This window comes from Lissotriton vulgaris, chromosome 1_1 (assembly GCF_964263255.1).
Source record: "Lissotriton vulgaris chromosome 1_1, aLisVul1.2, whole genome shotgun sequence".
Lineage (NCBI taxonomy): Eukaryota > Metazoa > Chordata > Amphibia > Caudata > Salamandridae > Lissotriton > Lissotriton vulgaris.
Window position 1 is genome coordinate 464,297,250 of NC_141685.1, and position 22,883 is coordinate 464,320,132.

At 43.3% G+C, this 22,883-nt stretch overlaps 1 protein-coding gene across 5 annotated transcripts in view; it reads left to right on the forward strand.

Annotated features, from left to right (window-relative positions):
• Nucleotides 1-22,883, forward strand: part of SGIP1 (SH3GL interacting endocytic adaptor 1) — a 1,273,000-nt gene that overhangs the window by 445,166 nt on the left and 804,951 nt on the right. For all 5 annotated transcript variants that reach the window (XM_086953766.1, XM_086953786.1, XM_086953772.1 and 2 more), the window contains exon 6: nt 664-836. In XM_086953766.1, coding sequence (XP_086809892.1) covers nt 664-836 — 173 coding nt within the window. The remainder of the gene's footprint in view (nt 1-663; nt 837-22,883) is intronic.

Genomic DNA, 22,883 nt, shown 5'->3' on the forward strand with positions numbered 1-22,883 from the left:
AACAGGGGCGGGCCATGACGAACCCCAGCCGTCATCAGCACACGAGCACCGTAGTGCATGACGGCTGGGGTTCGTCACCAGCATACAAGGGGTTAATGCATTACAAAACCTACATTTGATTACAAGCGATCCCTTCTGACGGCCCAACGTATTGTGAAGGCTAACGCTTTAATGCATTTTTTCCTACATCATGGATCAAAGCTAAGAACGGCCCAAAGCTTCTTCCAACAAGAGGGCATCTTGAGAAAGCATTTAGGCATCTTAAAATTTGAAGAAAAGTAGACCGATATTCTTTCATAAGAAAACTTGTGGTGTAACTCTTGAAAAGGAAATTAGTAGCTAATTATACTGCACCGTGCAAGAGAGCTTCTCCTGTCTAATCTTCAATTTATTTTATCATGGTAATTGCTAACAGCTGATAGTTTCTAGCCTGTGTGTTTTCTCTGTTATTAAACATGTGTAATTTTGATGCCAATTCAGTTAAGTATTATGAAAACGTAATTTAATTGTGGTGAAAATGCGGATTTGTACTTCACATGTATGTCTCAATATTTGGTCACAGCTGGCCCAAATGTTTAATAAGCCATTGTTCGCATAAGAACAACTTGATCAACGCATTTTCTCTACACACAAACATGATTGTTCTCTTTAACTGTGATTTACCTACCAAAGGAAAGCACTTTTATTCATCAAGTGAATCAGAAGAGGAAGAAGTTATTCGCAAGAAATTTAATATTAAGATAAAACCTCTGCAGGCGAAAGATATTAAAAGTCCTGCAACAGTAGATGAACTGAAGGCATCAATAGGCAACATTGCACTATCACCTTCGCTAGTGGTAAGTCTTACAGAGAATGTTGACCTTTCTGTTATGTTGGTTTGGAAATTGAACTTTTTGTTATTTTTAAATTTAATGTAAATGGATATAAATATTTAGACTCTGTTATAACCTTGGATTCAAATGAAAATAATTATTAACAGGAAATTATGATGCTAGAGGAAAGGCGTTTTTTTTACCATTGCGTTTCTCCCTTTGTTGGGCCGTAGTAGACCAGGTAGACTGCGTTGTGAAATTCCTTGATTGTATACGAGTGCTTTCCAAAATTGCAGTACAATTTTGTGGTTGGATTCCTGGCAACAGCTTTTCCTAGTTAACAAATTAATTGTTACTGTGTTTTCTGTTAAACACATTACCTGCGTAGGCTTTTTCTAGTTTGATATTTTCTAAATAGAAAAACTGTTCCCCAAAGCCTTCCCACTCAAGCCAGAAAAATTCATGTGACACCACAGTCAGTCAGTACCTCAGATTTCAGTGAACGCTGCTACGTCATTCGATGTAGAAGAGGTGTGGTGCAGCGGCCAGGGCACCTGACTTTGAACCACGGGGTTCACGGTTTGATACCCGGTGTTGGCGGCAGGTTAGTCCAGCACCATGTGACTGTGGGCAATAGCTTGCTTAATCTTCCCGACTGCACCCAGCGCCTTGATACCTTGGGGTAATTGTGCGCTTTACAAATACTGGATTTCATTACATATGGGTGCCACCATGGTTACTTAACACAATTCCTTATATCCCTTATATCCAAGCCCCTAAAATACTATCTGTAAACTATTTGTGTTTGGCCACCATTGACTGGTGGTTATATCTTTACTTGTGCAAAGCTTTATTTTTAAAATCTTTTTTTAAAGTGACATTGTTTGAAAAAACTGCAGTAATTGTGGTTTTCTAGTTCTGCAATAGCTCCCCAAAGACCTGAATACTGTGTTTGCAGACTGATCACCCTCTGCTATCACAGCTATGACCGCTACATAGCCAAGTGCTTCAAGGATAGGGAGAGGGAAGTGCACTAAAGCACCCATGATTAAACATTGTTGGCTTTAGAAAACCACATCCTGGAAATCCAACAAAAATCTATATAAAATGGGCAAGCCTTTGTGAAGAAAAGTTTTACTTCTATTAAGGAGGGAGGTTAGAGTAATGTATGACCTTTCTTATTTATTCTATGTGGCAGTATTTCAAAAGCCCATCATAGAGATAAGACAACCCCTTTGAAACGACATTTTCCAACATTTCAAGGAATCGGGCGAAGCAAAAAATAGCAATAGCCAATCACTGTTGCTTAATTCTAGGTGATTATGATGGTGGGTCTTCCTCTTTCCTCCTATAACTCATACCTCCAAGGTATCCTTCTCACTGCTGTCACCTAATCTTGCTTCTGATCTGATATTTTTTTTTTTTTAGGTAAAGCACAAATGTATTGATCAGCAATGTCACAAACAGTCTTACTCCACATAGTCAATTGATTTTCATTATGTAAACCCATCATTATTTGAGATCATAACCATAGTATACAACTTGCCAATATTCCGTCCTATAGATGGGCATCCCATAAACTGGATGTACTGCCTGCTGAGATAATCCTTGCCTCTATCATTATCACAATTGAAACTTTACTTTACAACATAAGCCATTTTATATTATATATCAGGACTGTAAGCAAGAATAATGTGTGTTAAAATCTTGCTCACCAGTAGGGAAGGCCTCAAATAGAATTTTTGTAACTCAAATCCTCGGGCCAATCCACTACAGTCATGATGTCCTCTAAATTACCTTTTAGCAGGAATGCTTTGGATGACATGGCAACCATTCTATCCATTCTAGCCTCGGAGATAACCCAGCAAACCGTTCTGTATATGGTACGGTAAGAACCCTCCCCAACATCGTCCTGATCAAAAACTAGAGTTGTTGGAGCCCCGTCAACGATTTGAAGACACTGGGTTTCAGTGGCATGGAACGCCTCACCCACTGAAGCGACTTACAAAGCAAATATTGTTCCGTTATAAGGAGTAAATCTAAAAGTATTGATTGTTCTATGTCAGGTTTCCCTCTGCTAATTTTTACTAAAGTTCTGGACATGGATATGCTCTACACCCACGTGATTCATACTGTGCCCCAAACACCAAGGAGAATAATTTCCTAAGGCCAGTCTTGATTGACCTTTTCGCCCACACCCGCTGGATACGCGTGTCAGCATACCAAATGTATTTGGACCCCCTCTATCAACTCCTGTAATCTTCTGCATCATCAATCAAAGAGATTATTCCAGGACCAGCTGGTGTAATTGCTTTTAAAAATTCATTAACATACTTAGATTTTAGGGAAACCACCCAATTAGAGGGGGACCACTCACCATGAGAACATACTTTGGGTCGGTTCACACTATTTTCTGGTCTAGATGAAGCGTCAAGGATCAGTCTGACCAATTTAGGCACGAAACATGTCGACCTTCCTTTTTTTGGTACTAGGGAACATTACTACCCCAATTGTAACACCAACCTATGGGTTTTTAATCTGACAAGGAAATCAGTCTATTAACCTTAGTGTGAAATCCCCCTAGCCAGTTTTGTCTAGTTTCACACTCACTTTTCAGTACCCCACTAGGACACTCTCTCACTCATCAAACAGCGAGAAAAAATCTCTGCTAAATCGACCCTACGGGGGACCCGTAGGGCATTTCAACATGTCCCAATGAGGATCAACAAGAGACACTGTTGTTGACTTATAAATTGGTTCGGCACCTAGCAGTTCCTTCCCTCTTTGTCTTGACACTCTTAGTGCCTTATCAAGAACTGTAACCCCCATTTTGAAAGCCTATATTGTCGTTTGGCACACAGATGGTGGACCTTTATCAGCTCCTAGTCCCCCTTCTTCCTTTTTGCGATACGCCCTGATGTCACCTGAGAGGCATGCTTCATAAATTAGACTCACTTGCACCTGCAAGATCATTGATTAATTTCCCAGACACTGATCTAGCTACTCCATGGCATTATTACCATGAGATTGTTCCATCACTGTCTCAGTACTCTTATACAATGTCAAGACCTGCACTTATGGACTGTTTTTGTCCTGGCATTGCTTTAAATGATGTAGCAGGTGTTACGCAGACTTTGTGCCATTTTATTTTGCTGACCGATGTTTCGCCACTTGTACCACTTGTCACCCCAGTGGCTTCTACGGCAGAACGATATGGGGTAGAAGTAGTGACATACGCAGACGACACACAGTTGGTGGTCGCTCTGACCCAACCTGCTGAACAAGCTGCCGCTAATTTCTCAGCATGCCTCCAGGACATGGCGGGATGGATGGCGAAGAATTGCCTCCGTCTTAACGGTGACAAGACTGAGGTGCTGATTGTTGGAAAACCCCCCTCAGTCTGGTCATCTGCCTGGTGGCCACAGACCCTGGGGCCCCTTCCTACCCCTAGTGATCAGGTCAAGAATCTGGGAGTATGGGTGGACTCGAAATTTGACTACGACTACCATACCAGACGGGTAGCCGGTACATGCTTTTCGATTTTACGGAAACTCCGCAAAACCATCGACCTGCTCCCTGAATCATCTAGGAAGACCCTTGTCCACGCCCTGGTCACATCAAGATTGGACTACGGCAACGCCCTATATCTGGGGGCCAATGCCTCTAGCCGGCGGCGACTACAGACTATCCAGAACGCTGCCGCCCGCCTGGTCCTCCGGTTGCCCAGAAGAGCCCCCTCAAAAAAATCCCTACAAACTCTTCACTGGCTTCCGATCAATGAAAGAATTGATTTCAAAGTCCTCTGTATCAGTCATAGGATAGTACATGGCAAGAGCCCGGCCTTCCTTCGGAACCTTCTATGCCCCTACACGCCCACTCGTCAACTCTGCTCGTTAGGAGCAGGCCTCCTCGCTGTCCCCAGACACAAGAAAGCCAGAATGGGAGGAAGATCCTTTCGCATTTTGGCAGCACGTAAATGGAACTCTCTCCCCCTGAGCTTAAGAGTGGAAACATCAGAGCTCATCTTCCGTAGAAAGCTCAAAACACTCCTCTTTCCCAATGATTAGCCAGTCTTGTTTGACTAACGGAGTCGATGGCACTTCTGACAGCGCGGGGACACACGGAAGTGTAACCATGCGCTCTACAAATTCAGAAATAATAATAATAATAATAATACTGCAATGCCCAACAGCGCTGGAATTCGAGGTGACAAAATGTCCAAGGCAGTGTTGGGAGGAGATTGGGAATATGGAGACACAACCCGCCTTAAAAGAAAAGAATAAAATGTCAATCACCCCGGGAAATTACTGATGTCAAGAGTGTGGCATTGTTTGCTCCACAGCGAAATGTCCTCAAATCATAGCTTGTTTCAACAATGTTTTCCATAGCAGAACTTCACTCTTGGTATCTCTGCTGGTTTTGATGATGGCACCGTTTCTTTTATGGGTGATGTTCTTTCTGTAAAAACAGTGAGAGACTTGAAAGAAGACTGTTTCAGGATTACAGTGGAAGTGGACTGGAAGGGATGCTCTGAGGCTGTATTTAAGATATGTCCTACGCCTTGAAGAGATGGATATGATTTAGATCATATAGTATGCTAGTAGTCGGTAACCTCCAGAACCGTTATTTAGTTCAACATCCAGCATTTTGTTCTGTCATCAAAGGAAGGATGCCAGTGACTTGAAGGTTTCAGTCTGATTATTTATATAGATCTCCCAAATCCCTGCTGTGCTTGATAAAACAAAGCTTAATGCATACATTTTCCTGCTATTGAGTGGTGCCTTTAAAGAGCTGGGGCTGCCTTTATGAGAGATCTTTGCTTCTCTACCATCTACACATAGAAGACTGTGATACTTGGAATGGTCTGATATATATATTGATTTGTATTTCTGCTCACTCCTTGATAAAGTAAAGTTGGGTTGGTACAGGCACCTAATGCTAAGAGAATATACTGCACCTTTCATACACTTCTTCTGATGGAACACAGTAAAGAGGTCAAAAAGGTGTTTCTTTGTAATATTTTGTTTAATCGAGCTCTATATGCTTATTTAGTGTTATTCAAATTGCCTTTGCAAAATAGCCATGGAAGTTGTTAAAATAAAATTATACAGATGTTTCACATCTCGTCCTAAATGGGATGGGATCAGGAGCTGTATTCAAAAACCAGGTTAGCAGCTTTTGGAATATTTTTTGTAAATTTTGTCCTGCTTTTTTTCTGCACAATGTTGAAAAAACAAACTGTAAGCAGATAATAAACTAGATGTGATTTTAGGAGAACAAGATACTTGAGCACATCCACTACCTTGAAGCTGCAATATATTGCAAATATCCAGATTCGGTATATATGATGGATACTTTTAACCGCTGATTCCACAACTTTCCGATTCTCCCAGGTGTCAGACTGGTACCGGAAGTTCTTCTGCAATAGCTCCTGCACACTAGTAGATGGTGCTCTTGGACTCCACAAATGCGTTACCGTGCCTCTGGAAATCACGCAGAGCTACAGATCGACTTAACCGCACACACTGACTTAAGTTCATTTTTTCCCATGCCCTTCTAGACGGACCTGGAGTTCAGGTTCCAAATTTTTAAGCGTTGTTCACCAAATCCCTAAGCACTTCTACAAGACAGAGCACTAAGGGTAAACGTTACCTTTGAAGACTACAGGCCTTAAATTGTGCTATGCCTGCTGGAATCAGATGTTGGTCACAGATCCACACAATGTATTTGGTTCTTAGGCTCCAAGCTTGAATTTTGCTACACCCGAAACATCCCAAGGAGCTCAAAGGTATACATCGCTGGACTCGTGGTAACGTTCAAAAGACCAGTCCATCTACTGATCCGACGTTCCCTGGTAAATCCAGAGGAATTCATAAGACATGTCTGAACGTAAGCACCACAAATCGGAGTCCACCCTTCCCTTCCACTCCAGGGAGAGGTTATGCAGTTGACATTCCAGGGCCTAACTCCACCACCATTGTCCAGGTACTATCCGTTTTTCACGGTTGGAAGTTGATGCACGCCGAATTCAGCAGGCCATTGTCTACTCTGCAGCAGGTTGAGGCCTTAAGGGCGATTATGTACCAGTGATTCTGGCTCCCTCTGATGCACCTTATGGCCCTATGGAAACAGCAGGGTCCTTTAGTTGGACTTTCACTGGCAGGGCCAGGGGTGCCACCCACCAAATCTGTTTGAGCCTTGCCAGACCATGCCTGGCGTGGCCTTCAACTTTGCTGAAGGCAACGCCAGGTCTGCCCAGTTAAGTGCCAACCCTGGTACCAGAGGGGTGAATTCCGAATCCGGCCCATATGCCAGATCTCAGGCAGTGTCCCGTTACAAGATTATGAATGCCCAGCCTGGTTTGTTACAAGTATTACAGATGTCTAGAGCCTATTTATGAAGCTGATTGTGATGCTCCCTGTGGCTTTCAGTATGTTTCATATGTTGAAAATTATGGCTAGGAGGTGGCCTATTTACTCCTCACCCTGATTACACTCCTACTGGTCTGTATGTAGACCTGCAAAATGCTAGTGGCCCTGATAATTCTCCTGAGACTGAATTGGACTCTCCATTGGGCAGCTGTTCCAAAAATTGCCTCTTTCGCAGTGGCGGCCCATAGAGCCATAGAGGTATTGGAATTGCATTTGCAGACTGTGGGCAAATAAGGGAAAACTGATCTTAGAAAATATGCGAACTAGTACTTACCTTCTGAACCATTGCTGCCCGTCAAAGAAGCCCAATTAAGGCTTTGATTGCACCATAGTCCAAGTCTTACGCCTGCCCAGGGCTTCTGCCAATAAAATAAACAGTAGGGCCTTCCCAATGCTTCTACCACATAGGGCATGGAAGCACATTGATACAATGGGAAAGGGAGACTTCTCTTCCACCAGTTGTGGCTCTTAGTTTCTTTAATGCTGTTTGAATATTGAGTTGGTACACTACAATATGATGAGCAGGATCTTGCCTGTTCTACCCAGGTAGTTTCAGAATCTCATTTGCTGAGATGATTCATGACGAACCGGAACAGTACATTTTACATGCCAGTCTGTGTTTGCTGTAACATGAGTACCAGTGTGGTGGTCTGATGCCTTGCCTGGATGTGCATTCCAAGGTTCTCTGGAGACATGCAAGTGCCTCTGATGAATTTACCATTTGAAGGTTCCAGGCTCTGCGGAGAAAAATAGACTCTGCTTTGGAGTGTTTCAGCAATAGCTGTGCTGCAGCTTGCTCCTTGGGAGTAGCATTACTGGAAATTCCAGTGCTACACTTGTAGCTTTGCCTATTGTAAAACGCAACCTCCCCTTCCTAAATCTTTTGTGGCTGTAGGGGACTAGGTGTTGTGAGAGGCTGTGGCCATCAGCCAAGCAGCAGTCACTGTCCTCTTCTTGCAGGGGTGATACAAAACCAACACATGTATCTGAAAGAAACACGTTAGATTCCTTACCTTAGAATAACCCCCAGGTGTCAGACCGGATCCGGAAAGTTTTCGTCAGCAGTACCACTGCGCGCCGGTAGGCGTCGTCTGCGGCTTCACGTCCGTCGTCGGCGTCGTAATCGCCTGGATGACGTTGTCGGAGTACTTGGATGTCGCCCTCGCATGCTGACGTCCTTTCTTATTTTTTCCGCACCAGCAAGCACAGATCCGGGAAGTGTACCCGTAGTCATTTTTGGACTAACTTTTTGGACATTTTTGTCTATCTTTTTCGAATCGACAGACTCCTGGTGCCGGTAGGGATGCCCGGTTTCAAGCCGTATGACAACTGTCACCGACTGATGTCGGTTACCGACCCCCACCGCCGGTGTCTCTACTGTCTTGGGGCCGACCACGACGACAAGTTGTGCCCCAACTACTGGGCCTTGACATCAAAGGCTAGGCGGGAGCGGTCCCGCAAGCTGCTCGAGCTCCGGCAGCCGGCTCCGCGCTGCTAGAGGTCCCGGTTGAGGAGGAAGTCGAGGGACCGGTCGCGGAGCCGCAGTCATCACCGCTCACCGGCTTCAAAGTCCTCGCACTCAGGTAAGTCGAGGCATGATAAGAAGTCGAAGCGAGGCCATCGTTCTTCGACCTCCCCTCGCCGGTCGCACAACTCGGCCAAAGGTTCAGGTGGCGCCGCGTCTGCGGCTTCAGCGGAGCCCGCGTTGTCGCATCCAGCACCACACTCTCCAGTCCCTGGGCTCAGTGCGACCCCGGAACAGATTCAAGACATCCTCGTTGCCATGAGGACTCTCTTTCTGCCGCCGTGAGCCACCTGCGTGCCTTCGGCTGGGGTCCTAGCCCTGTGTTGCCGCCGGTGACTTCGGTCCTGGTCGACGCTGGTTGACCTCATGACTCCTCCGCTGGCGCCGACCCCATCCGAGCCACCTCCGGCACCGTCCTCGGGTGACCGCGCCCTGGTTTCAGCCACGGCCCGGACTCTGCATCGGACCACCTGTCCGAAGTGATGGAACGCCAGTGGAGCAGGTGATGGCAAACTTTGCCTCCCACTGGTGTGAAATGGGCCTGGAAACTCGTACTAGGAAGGCTTTGAGGCAGATGCTGATGCTGTAGGTATTTTATTAAATTCCACACTCCTGACTAAGGTATCATCAGGGATGGGGGCACTAGGTTAAGGGCATGGATAAATTAACAGATATAGGTAGAAGAATAAGTATTCAGATGTATGCTGTGGTTGAGATAGTAGGTTTTAGGTTTTCTGAGGTAAGTAATCAACATACTAAGATACAAGGGATAGAGGTAGTAGGGTATATAGGTGAGGGGTAACTGTACTTGTATATATTCTGCATGGGGTAGAAATACTAGGATATAGATAGAAGTAGGGCTATTACAGTGTAAATGGGTAGAGGTAGCAGACCGGAGATACAGGTGGGGGTAGAGCTCCCAGGTTAAAGGCGGTGTATAGCAGAGAGTAGAGATATTGGGGCATAGTAAGTAGCATTACCTGGATATAGGTACGGTAGAGAAGAGGGATAAATGAGAAAACAATAGTTTAAGGCCTTTGTTCAAAGGAATTAGCTGGGTTATCATGACATAGTTCAGGAAGAAGAGGGTAAGGACCATAAGAGATTGATTAGCCTGATTAAGTAATAATTTGAGAGCATTTAAAAACACACATGTGATGTTTAAAGTTAGAAGTAGGAGACCAGAAAATTAGTCACTTCAACTGGTAAGGGGAAATATAGGAGATGGAGAAAGACAACCCAATTGTGTAAATAAGTAGGCCAGGAAACAAAGAAGGCAGTGTAAAGGTAACATGACGGCATTCTGGCTGAAAAACTAGTAGATCTACTTTAAAGAGAACTCTGCAAGCCAGTTTCAAGATTGTAACCAACATGTAAAATGAATAGTCTTGCAGAAAAGAACTAAAAGTAACCAAACAGTATTTAAAAATATGATTTTTTTTTCATAAAAGAGAGCGACAGAGTGAACTGGCGAGGCTGGAGTTGGCTCTACACGATGCAACGGTGGCACACGAGACGAATCCAACACCTGACACCTCCCACGACATGATTCTGAGGCAACAACAATATAGGGAGCACGTGAAGCAGCAGTCAGCCACTCAGATAACAGAGACGACACAAAGAGTCTACGACATAGGGGACAAGGCAGGGAAAATGTTGGCCTGGTTAGATAAGAGGGGAGGTAGTGCCGGGGGTATACAGCGGATTAGTGACAGGCAAGGGATAGAGCGCACAAACCCCGAAGAGATAGTTGAGACCTTAGCGGAGTATTTTCAGGGAGTGTACACTCCGGCTAATGAAGTAACGGCGGAGATGGCTCGTGCAGCGCTGGGTCGCATCCCCATTCAGACAGTGATGCCGGAAGCGGCCGCGGAACTAGAGGCAGAAATCACGGAGGAAGAAATAAAAAGGGAGATCCATGCAGTGAAAACGGGTAAGGCCTCAGGATCAAATGGTATTCCGATAGAATGGTACCAGGCCGCGTCGGAGGGACTCAGTGGGCCCTTGCTGGCCATGTATACAGACAGTCTGGAAAAGGCTGCACTTCCGTTAGATCAGCGGACGGCAACCATTGTTGAGATCCCCAAGCCCGGAAAACCGCTGGGGAGTGCACATCATATCACCCAATCTCCCTTCTCAACGCAGAGGTTAAAATCTTGGCTAAGCTCCTTGCCACCCGGTTGATGACACACCTCCCACAACTCATACACCCCGATCAATCAGGTTTCATGCCGCACAGGAATACCGCTCTCAACCTGCGTAGGGCACACGGAGTGCTGGCCAGGGCGGCCTCATTATCAGACCCGGCGGTTATAATGGCCCTTGACGCGAAGATGGCATTCGACATGGTGGAGTGGCAATATCTATTCGAGGTCCTGACACACATGGGTTTTGGCCCAAAGTTCGTTGCCTTGGTCCGGTTACTTTACACCAAGCCTGTTGCACAGGTGGTGGCGAAAGGCCATATTTCCCGAACATTCCTGCTAGAGCGAGGGACCTGTCAGGGTTGTTCGCTGTTGCCGCTGCACTTTGCGATTGCATTGGAACCACTGGCGACTATGATACGCTCTACCCCATTACTGAAAGGGATCACCTGGGCAGAGGGGTGGGAGGACCGCATCTCGTTGTATGCGGATGATATGCTGGTGTACCTGACGGAACCGGATCGCAGTATACCGGCACTATTGGCGCTGTGCGATGAACAGGGAAGAGTATCGGGCTACACTCTCAACTGGGCAAAGTTGGAGATATATGTCCTGCAAGGCCCGGCCCCCACACTATGCGAGGACTGCCCCCTGAAGATGGCGGGTTCCTCTTTTCGCTACCTGGGTGTTCATGTCACTAAAGACCCAAATGAATTCTATCAGAAGAACCTGGCACCGCCGCTGGAGCGACTGAAGCAAGATGTTAAATTCTGGGCAGCGCTGCCGCTGCCGTTGTTAGGCAGAGCAGCTCTTTATAAGATGATGTCCCTGCCCCGATTTTTGTATATCCTAGAAAACACGCCATATCCTGTAACACCGGGATACTTTAGGCGGGTGTCTGCTTGGATGGCTGGTCTCAAGTGGAACAATCGCCCGGCACGCATTGCTCAAGCAAAATTACACAGTGGGTGGTACGATGGAGGAATTGCGTTGCCAAACCTGCAACTGTACTACTGGGCCGCCCAACTGAAACCCACTAATCAATGGCTTCATACACCTCAGGAAGACCCGGCATACAGAACAGACAGGGCGCAACTGGGTACAAACAGCATACTGGCGTCTCTTTATAACCGGCGTAGGGTGCACACACACTCACGGGACCCACAAAACTTACCATATCATTGTGGCACACAGCACAGACAAAACTGGGATGGAATGGGAGACTCACTAAACTCACCCCATTGTGGGACTCACGGACACTGGGCAATCTGAGACGCAGTAAGGGGTTCACGCTCTGGGATAATATTGGAATATCCACAGTAGGAGATCCATCGGAAAAGGGCACAGTAATCCCCTTCGAACAACTAAGACACCGGTACGAGTTGAGGCCAACAGAATTGTTCCGATATGTACAAGTGAGGCACGCTTTACTAACAGCCATCCCACGTGACACACCGATCCCAGAGGCATCTCCCCTGGAAGATTGTCTTCTCACAGATTACATGCAGGACAGGGCAACATCACTCACCTATCGTAAATTAATTAATAATTGCCAGATCCGACAGAAAAACTAAGAGACAAGTGGGTGGAGGACATAGGAGATGTGGATGAGTCTGAGTGGAATGAAGCGCTGGGGTCACCTAAGGAGGTGGGCATATCGTCCAAATTTAGGCTGGTACAGCTTAAAATTTTACACAGGGTGTACTATACGAGGAAGATGCTACACACAATACAGAGGGCACAGCATCCATATTGCCTTCGTGGATGCGGAGAGGAGGAAACACTGTTTCACACTATCTGGTAATGCCCTCGCATTCAAGAATTTTGGAGGCAAACAATGCGTCTTATGTCACAAACATTAAGGGTATCCCTAGACCCTGAACCACGGAAATGTTTGCTAAACATATGGGGTCCCAACGACCTTTCCAGGTACTGGCAGCAATGGTCCACGATAGGTATGATAATAGCAATGCGCGACATAGCACAAAAATGGGGAGCGGTAGAAACCCCCACACTGACACAGTGGTGCACAAATATGGACAGGGCCATGATAATAGAGAGGACAGTCTACACTAACAGAGCGTCCCGCGCAAATGGAACAAGTTATGGACCCCGTGGAACGTATACAGGGGGAGAAATATGTGAACGCCTGGAGGAAGACGAAGTAATGTCGTCAGACGAGGAGATAGAAGAAGACTAAGGAACAGGATAGTGAGGGGAAGGGAAGGAACTAAGGGATTGACCAGAGGCAAGAAGGGGAAGGGGAGGGGAGGACGGGCGAAGTAACTGGTACCTTCTGATTGCTAAACTAACTTGCATAATTGGGAAGGACTATGGTAATGACAGACTAAGTGGTCTCGGAACTACTCTCTCACATCAGACGCTCGAACAACGTGATGTTGTAACAGGGGAAACGCACCTGGCACTTGTATGACTTATGACTGAATGTGGTAACTTCTTGTTAAGATTGTTTAAATTATAAAATATAAAACCAGACCTACCTGAATCCGTATGTGGAACAAGACCTGTATGCACATATTGACATATAACGCCGCCGTACCCCCAGGTTGTCGGCACATGGGCTGTGTACTCCGGAAAGTAATGCATATGTGAGGAAAAAATAGCGGCTGGCCCCAGGGGTTGTAGGCCAAAAGCTGTGTACAAGTTTTTTTGGTAAACTAAAGGTTTTAAAAAAAATAAATATATATATATATATATATATATGAATTTTGGAAGGATGCTTCATACATCCATGAATCTGCATAGAATGTCAACTATCCTATAAATATCTGTTCACATTTTAAGTAAATTTTATTGCTAACATATTTTGTATCCATTTCGAAACAGGAGGCAGCTCATATCCATCAAATATGGATACCAAGCGTCAAGTTTATTAGCCACGGTAAAAATGGGTGTGTGGAATGTAGGCTTGAGTGGAGCTTGTGGAGTTTCACTCCGCGGAGTTCCCGTAAAACTCAGCCAAATTCTGCTGAGTTACACACGTAGGCGTAGTATTGCTCGGCCATCTCTAGCTGCAATAGCAGAGAGAGAGAGTTACAAGGCCTTATAGAGATGCACTGGTGGAGCTGGCCTTAAAGGTGAAATAGCAGAGGGTGTTAAAAGCCCAGATTGAGGTGCACCAGTGGGGCTGTGAGTTGGCCTTAGAGCTGCAGTAGCAGCGGTAGTTACAAGGTAGGTTTAAAGGAGAGCCCCCTGTCTTCATCTGTAAGCACCCCGTTCCACTGTTTGCCAGTTCTCCCCTCACATTATGGGTCTGGCAAGGCCCGGGTGTCTCCAGTTCTGATGCGAGGTGAAGGCGGCTCAAGAAGGTGGGGTGTGGCACTGTCCGCCTGAGACAAAACTGGGGAGGTTTACTTGGCATATGTCGCACCCCTTCCAAATACCATCCCTTCTTTTTCAACACAGTGTCAAAAAAACTAGAGTGAGAGCTGGTGCCGGAGGAAAGCCAGGAGGTCACAGGCAGCAGGCCGGTCAGAGCAAGACCGGCACCCCTGACCAGTGGGGCTATGCCAGGTACCATATGGCGATTTGTAAGACAGTGACACAACTCTCCAATACTGCTACATTTCACAAAGAATTTTGTGACATAGCATGTATATTCCTGGTCTATTTCGTTTGCCCCTTCCTTTTAGATTCCCTTTTGAAAGCTGAATATATATATATATATGAATATGAATATATATATATATATATATATATATATATATATATATATATATATATATATATATGTATATATATATATATATATATATATATATATATGTACGAGAATTCGTCACTAGCCAAGGCAGTCGCCTCAGCCCCACACTCCAACGCTGACGAAAGAACGGACCCAGATTTAGGTGCTTTAACCTTGGTGTTTTATTTCAGCAAGCCTGGCGCCGCCATAATATATATATATATATATATATATATATATATATATATATATATATATATATATATATATATATATCCACAGAATCCTTTCGTTTGGTCAAGGATGACGAGCCACACCATTCAGGTACTTCAAAGTTGTTTATTTGGGCATAAACGACGCGTTTCGAGCACACGGGCTCTTGGTCACATATATATATATATACACACACAGATCGCCTCTGTGGAGTATCCCTCGTCTTATGGGGGTGGCACGCTGCCGGTGAGGCATCCAGTAATCAATATACAGTCCAAAGCGGCGTTCCAAGCGTGCACTCAGGTACAAAATAATCCACACTTACACTGCAGCTCTGTCCAAAAGGTAGGGTTTATTCACGCCATAAGCCCTACGTGACGCGTTTCGCACTCCATGAGTGCTTGCTCACACTCATGGAGTGCGAAACGCGTCACGTATGGCTTATGGCGTGAATAAACCCTACCTTTTGGACAGAGCTGCAGTGTAAGTGTGGATTATTTTGTACCTGAGTGCACGCTTGGAACGCCGCTTTGGACTGTATATATATATATATATATATATATACACGAACAACTCCTTCTCAAAGAAAAAGAGAGGCAGATTCCCAGGAGGAACAGGTAGGAAACGCTTCTTTATTTGGCAAATTTGGCGAATGCATTTCGGCAGCTGAACTGCCTTCCTCAGCGCTCAAAGCGTCCCGTGGGTTGAGTGTCTTGCTGCCTGTGAGTCCCTCGTTGATGTTCTTGCTGGTGCAAGATAACTCCGCCCTTCTAATGAAGTCCTCGCACCTGTGGGCAGTCCCGAGTGTAGCGCAGGACTACAGGCCCCAGAATGCAATTTAATAGGTGATTGGGACCAAGGTGCAGGGGAATGACTGGAGTGGAGCAAAGTCATTGCGGGCTGATCGGGGAACAGCAAGGACCCTTGGGGGACTGTGTTATCAGTCCCGCTTTGATGTGCCAAATGGTAAGCGCCTCCTCCGGTCCCCCAATACCATCGCAGCCATGTCGTCCTTAGAGTCCAAAAGGCAGGGGATGGGCTACAGTGAGTCCTACCCAGCATGGGATGGAATATCCCAAAACTGCCAGCCTTCCTCCTCGGTGTCAATGGCGGGCTCCCAACCTTATCCAACTAACGCTGGCAGTAAATGTTCATGGACTGCAAGAATCCACAAGGTTTTCCAGTGAGGCTGGTACTCCCAAAGCGCGATGGGGGTCTCTGCAAAAGCGCCCCTGGATGGCGCTGAATTGATGCACGAACAACTCCTTCTCAAAGAAAAAGAGAGGCAGATTCCCAGGAGGAACAGGTAGGAAACGCTTCTTTATTTGGCAAATTTGGCGAATGCATTTCGGCAGCTGAACTGCCTTCCTCAGCGCTCAAAGCGTCCCGTGGGTTGAGTGTCTTGCTGCCTGTGAGTCCCTCGTTGATGTTCTTGCTGGTGCAAGATAACTCCGCCCTTCTAATGAAGTCCTCGCACCTGTGGGCAGTCCCGAGTGTAGCGCAGGACTACAGGCCCCAGAATGCAACTTAATAGGTGATTGGGACCAAGGTGCAGGGGAATGACTGGAGTGGAGCAAAGTCATTGCGGGCTGATCGGGGAACAGCAAGGACCCTTGGGGAACTGTGTTATCAGTCCCGCTTTGATGTGCCAAATGGTAAGCGCCTCCTCCGGTCCCCCAATACCATCGCATATATATATATATATATATATATATATATATATATATATATATATATATATATATATATATATATATATATATATATATCCACAGGTATGGCTCAAAACAACTTGTAGTCCAATGGCGCTCATCCACCGGTGCCGACTTCAAAGCAGAGCCCCGCTTTCATAAATCCTCCAAAAGCTATCAGATGATAGCACAAGTCAGCACTCAACACAGGAATTCTTTCCCAAATCGTCACGGTTTATTGTCAGAAAGCAGCATACATTGCACAACACCAACGCGTTTCGCAACTCACTGTTGCTTGATCACGGTAGGGATACAATGTTTCAGTTCCATTTTGTATTTGGAAAAAACCGCCTCAAACCCATAGTACTGACATCACTTCCTGCCCAGTTCAGGAAGTAACTTGGGAAATGTAGTTTTTTATCACCAAACGAGTGTGTCTCATAGGGAACAGCGATGTAATTTGTAACAAATGCTTGGTTATACTGTGTTCATAATTGCAGTTATTAGGTAAATTCAATTTATACACACATCGGAGAATCTTGTTAATATTGGTCATCTGTGTTTAAGCACACGGAGACCACACAAAACGGGAGATAAGAGTGCTATCTGGTGGGCAAATTAATTATGACAAGAAAAATGAAATTTAGCTCTCTGGTGAGCATATTATATAAATTTCAAAAACAATACAGCCCTCTGGTGGGCTAAACGTCATTCTTAATTATATTCTGAAAACATTTGTCTCTTTTAGTCCCCTCAATGAATTCTAGATCCTGTAGTAGACCCTATTATTAACCCATATATTCTCACATCTTCAAACAAACCTGGTCTTGTTCTTCCTACTGAAAACTATACAATTCCGCTGTTACAAGTTATTCCAACTACATTATCCACTCATATCTGTAAAATCCTAAAATTAAGTTCTATTAGACTCTGTATCTCGTTCCAAAGAAAAATAAATTCAGTACACAAACAGTTCTCATATTGTTCACATCATCATAAATGTACATAAAGCTCCTCGCTCTGATTAAGACCCCAGGGGCTCATTGTTCGGAAGTTGAGAATTTGTCTAGATTCTCTGCATCTAAGTTGTTTCTCTTGATCCCCGCCCCTTTCATGTGGTAAGACACATTCCAATGCATATGTCTTCAAGAGTTTCCAGTCACTATTGTGCATCAATTCCATGTGTTTAGCGACAGCGTTGTTTTTGTCTTTATTCACTGTCGCTCTGATGTGCTCAAGGATACGTAGTTTAAATTGTTTCTTCGTACTTCCGATATATTTCAAAGCACATGGGCACTCGATCACATATACCACATGGGTGCTTGTACAATCTATTAACTGGTTAATCTTCCACAGTTTTTTGTTGGGTAAGTTCACTTCTTTTTTATTGGTGGCAATCTGGCAGACCTTACACCGTTGGCATTTGATAAAACCTTTCGTGTTCATCCATTGAATGCCCTTTTTCTTTTTAGATTTATCCTGGAAATGGCTCTGTATCAATCTGTCTTTTAAGTTCTTGGCTCGGCGGTATGTGACTAATGGATGATTGCCCATTATTTTACCCACAGTTTGATCTAGTTGCAGTAATTTCCAGTTCTTTCTCAGAGTGTTGACAATTTGTTTTGATTCTCTCGTGTAGTCCAGTATCAATCTCACTTTTCTTTCATTAGGTGCTTTGTTCTGGGTGATGTTTATTGCTGATTTTTTAGTTATCAAGGCATCTTCTCGTTTTTTCTGGTTCGCTCTTTGCCACCCTTTTTCAATGATAGCTTTATGGTATCCTCTGGTTTTGAATCTCTGAGCCATGTTCTTACTTTTTGATTCCCATTCTTTTTCTTCTGAGCAAATTCTTCTTACCCTCAAGAAGAGCCCCTGGGGTCTTAATCAGAGCGAGGAGCTTTATGTACATTTATGATGATGTGAACAATATGAGAACTGTTTGTGTACTGAATTTATTTTTCTTTGGAACGAGATACAGAGTCTAATAGAACTTAATTTTAGGATTTTACAGATATGAGTGGATAATGTAGTTGGAATAACTTGTAACAGCGGAATTGTATAGTTTTCAGTAGGAAGAACAAGACCAGGTTTGTTTGAAGATGTGAGAATATATGGGTTAATAATAGGGTCTACTACAGGATCTAGAATTCATTGAGGGGACTAAAAGAGACAAATGTTTTCAGAATATAATTAAGAATGACGTTTAGCCCACCAGAGGGCTGTATTGTTTTTGAAATTTATATAATATGCTCACCAGAGAGCTAAATTTCATTTTTCTTGTCATAATTAATTTGCCCACCAGATGGCACTCTTATCTCCCGTTTTGTGTGGTCTCCGTGTGCTTAAACACAGATGACCAATATTAACAAGATTCTCCGATGTGTGTATAAATTGAATTTACCTAATAACTGCAATTATGAACACAGTATAACCAAGCATTTGTTACAAATTACATCGCTGTTCCCTATGAGACACACTCGTTTGGTGATAAAAAACTACATTTCCCAAGTTACTTCCTGAACTGGGCAGGAAGTGATGTCAGTACTATGGGTTTGAGGCGGTTTTTTCCAAATACAAAATGGAACTGAAACATTGTATCCCTACCGTGATCAAGCAACAGTGAGTTGCGAAACGCGTTGGTGTTGTGCAATGTATGCTGCTTTCTGACAATAAACCGTGACGATTTGGGAAAGAATTCCTGTGTTGAGTGCTGACTTGTGCTATCATCTGATAGCTTTTGGAGGATATATATATATATATATATATATATATATATATATATATATATATATATATATATATATATAAATTATATAGTTAGGATTTTTTTCAATGTTAAATCTCAAAATTCTATTTGGAATAACTTTGGCGCCGGTTGACGAATCTGCCTGAAAATTTCGTCAAAATGGCCTCATCGAGCTCCGGTCCTTCCCTGAAAGTTTGGGGGGGATGCGTCAAGCGGGGGCCGAGATAAAAGGGGGGTCCCAAAATGTGTTTTCCCCATGTTAATTTCCATAGGGCGGTCGACCTCACTTTTAGCCCGAACGGCTGAATGGTTTTTCACCAAACTTGACATAATTGTAGGGACTGGTAGCCCGATGTGCCTTTGCTATGTCTCAAGATATGTGCTTCAGTGGATTTTGAGTAATTTAGGTTCAAAAAAATATATATATCTATGGCAGCGCCCCGGTACGCGCTCCAGGCGCGCCACGCGACTTGCGCGCAGAAAGCTGATTGGTTCTTGGGTGTCTGTAAACATTCGAAACAGTCCGGAGCGGCCGCCATCTTGTCTCTCGGTAAGATCGAGTGACAAGAGGTGGCAATAACGAAAGGGGAAATGAATAAAAGGGGGCAGGGTAGACACCCCCTGACCCCCTTGATTTGAAGTGGGTGGCTGAAAAGGCCCATATAAAGCACCAAAAAAAATATATATATATATATATATTTTCTCGGGTTTAGCGCCCGGTACGCGAACCGGGCAGCGCTCCGGGGAAGCGGAACAAAGAGAAAAAAGAAAGACAGGGTGTAAAAATGTTAGCAATTTTGTTATAAATGGAAGGTAGTTCTGAAAAGAACTGTTTTTTTTATTCTTTTTCTTCTTTTTTATTTTTTTATAAATTTTCTGAACAATGTTTTGATTTTTTTGGATTTTTGAAAATTATTTTGAGTTTTTTTTAGTGTTTTTTTAAGGGAAATAACAAAAAAGCAGGGTTTGAACATGTCTCAATAGGAGCAAAAAAAAATAAAAAGGATTCATTGTTTTCTCTTCTTGTTGCATTTATGATTTTCTCCAGCTCGGTTAATCAAAGTAATACTCTTTTCTCCATAAGAAATAGTTCCTCCACAATATATACAAACTATTTTGTAGTTTTCAAAAGGACTTTGAATATTGTGGACCATTTCTCGGCCTTCTGGTCAGGCGAATGATGTTTGTCCACTGGAGGTGCTGGGGATGACATTTGGGGGGTTGGCAGCAAGATCCCTTACTTGTACTTGGGAAAGATTATTAGGATGTCACCGCTCCATGTGGCGAATCATTGTATGATTCCCAAAGCTGTATTTCTTGTTGGGGTTGCCACGAGAAAGTATATGATTACATATCAAACAAGACACCTGGGGTGCATTGACCTTCTTTTGTCCAGGTGGAATTTTAAAAAATTGCCATATGTAGTGCTCTTTAATATGGCTCTGCCTTGGTGTTTCTGGCAGGAACTGCTGCCTTACTTGCTCTTCCTCCTCCTCCTCTTCGTCCTCATTATCTTCCTCTCTACCAAAGTCCAGTGTTGGAGGTGGTCCTTTTGGTGGTGGTGGTGGTTGCTGAGAAGCACCAGCTGCAGCTATTACAGAAGCCATTGTCAAAAACAGGTCTTGCTCTCTGGAAGTAGAAAGTAAGAATGAGGTTAAAAGGTGGGGCTTTCATCATTTTGAAAAAAAAAATGTTCTGAACCAATGAAGTGTTATTTTCAGGTCACATGACATATTACGCTTACGTTACGCGCCCCGGAGCGCTTCCGGGGCGCTGCGCGTCGCGCTCTGTAGCGCTTCTGGGTGCGCTAACGCAGTGCGTCATAAGACGCATCACGCGGCTACGCGATAGGTCACACTTACGCGACATGTCACGATGTTGTTTTCGATTGCGTCAGTTGCGCTAACGGAACGTTTCCCGGGGGGGCGAACCGGGGCGCGATCCAAAGTTACGCTAACGGGGCGCTCCCCGGGGCACGCACCGGAAGCGTACCTAAGCAAAAAATTTTTTTTTTTTTTTAAAACTTTCATACATCCCCAAAAAAATATTAAATACATAGAAAAAATAGTATTCACACAGTTTAGTTACTATCCAATATATTTAGTGACACACTACAAATTAGTCAAGTAAACAGTCAATCACACTGCTACTAAATCCTCCATCCAGACACTTATACATCCACTTATTCTTCAATGCGGATTGCTATATATATATATATATATATATATATATATATATATATATATATATATATATATATATATATATATATATATATATATATATATATATATATATGAACCAAGTAATCTTCAAATAACCACACTCCTGTCGTGGAAAACGAAGACACGGACCCAATGGCTGCAGTCAAGGAGATCTTTAATAAAAACCTCGCTGGTTACGCGTTTCGAGCACCAAGTGCCCTTGGTCACACACCGCGCACCAGGTCAGCTACAAATTTATACATTTTTTTAAACCAGTGATGCTCCACCCATTCTCGTGGGTCACAAGGTGTAGACATAGAGAAAATACGTAATCAAATATAAAATACGTGCTCACCTCTATATACAATTGAACTGAATACCAGTGTTGGTGGCATTAAGAGAAATTATAACTGCATGAATGCAATATTATTAACTCATTAAACCATAACCATGTACAAAGAATATATATATATACAAGTACAAATATATTGTATATACACCCCTCCATCTTATACTGAAACTGGTCCATCAAATTCAGATCCATCTATAAACATCTAGAGAAAAAAAGAAAAATAAAAAATAAAAAAATAAAAATTATATATATATATATATGTACAAACTATCTTATATACAATATCCAAATGTTATGTAAAAAAATATATATAAAAATCTATATATACCTATACATATAAACATTTTTATGTACTACAAAAATATATACTCTCTTCTTATCTACAAATTTACATTCATTACCTGTCAAATATGAAAATTTCATGTTATTAAGATGGACAAAAGGACACATAGAAATACAAAGTTGTTAACTATGATTTGGAAAAAATGTATGACATCAATATGTACATGTATCTATAGCATGGCAACACTGATATTGAATTGACCCACTAGTGATAAATCAAGATATGATCTATATTGAAAAAATAGTGAAAGTGCGAAATCGTGAATTAAAAACAAATTGTTGGTTGACTTGAAATTCATTAGTCACCAAAATATTTTTGGGAATGGATAGAGAGATAATATTTACATGAAGGCAAAACCCCTCAAGATCAGTGTGATAAATGAATCCTTGCTGGACTATATATATATATTCAATGAAAAAACGATAGGTTTTAGACCATATATAGATAGGAATTCGCATTTAAAAAACCTTTAAAGTTGATATTTTACTCACACAAAACCATTGAAATATGCATAGATGATATAGTATTCATTATAAAGAATATATTTTACAGCTATAGATATTTGCTATTAAAAAACCATTGAAATTCACTAAAAAAAACATAGGTTTGAGACCATATATAGTTATGAATTTGCATTGACAAAACCTTGAAAATTCACTGAAAAAAACAAAGGTTTCACACCAGTTATAGTTAGGAATTAGCAGTTAAAAGACCTATGA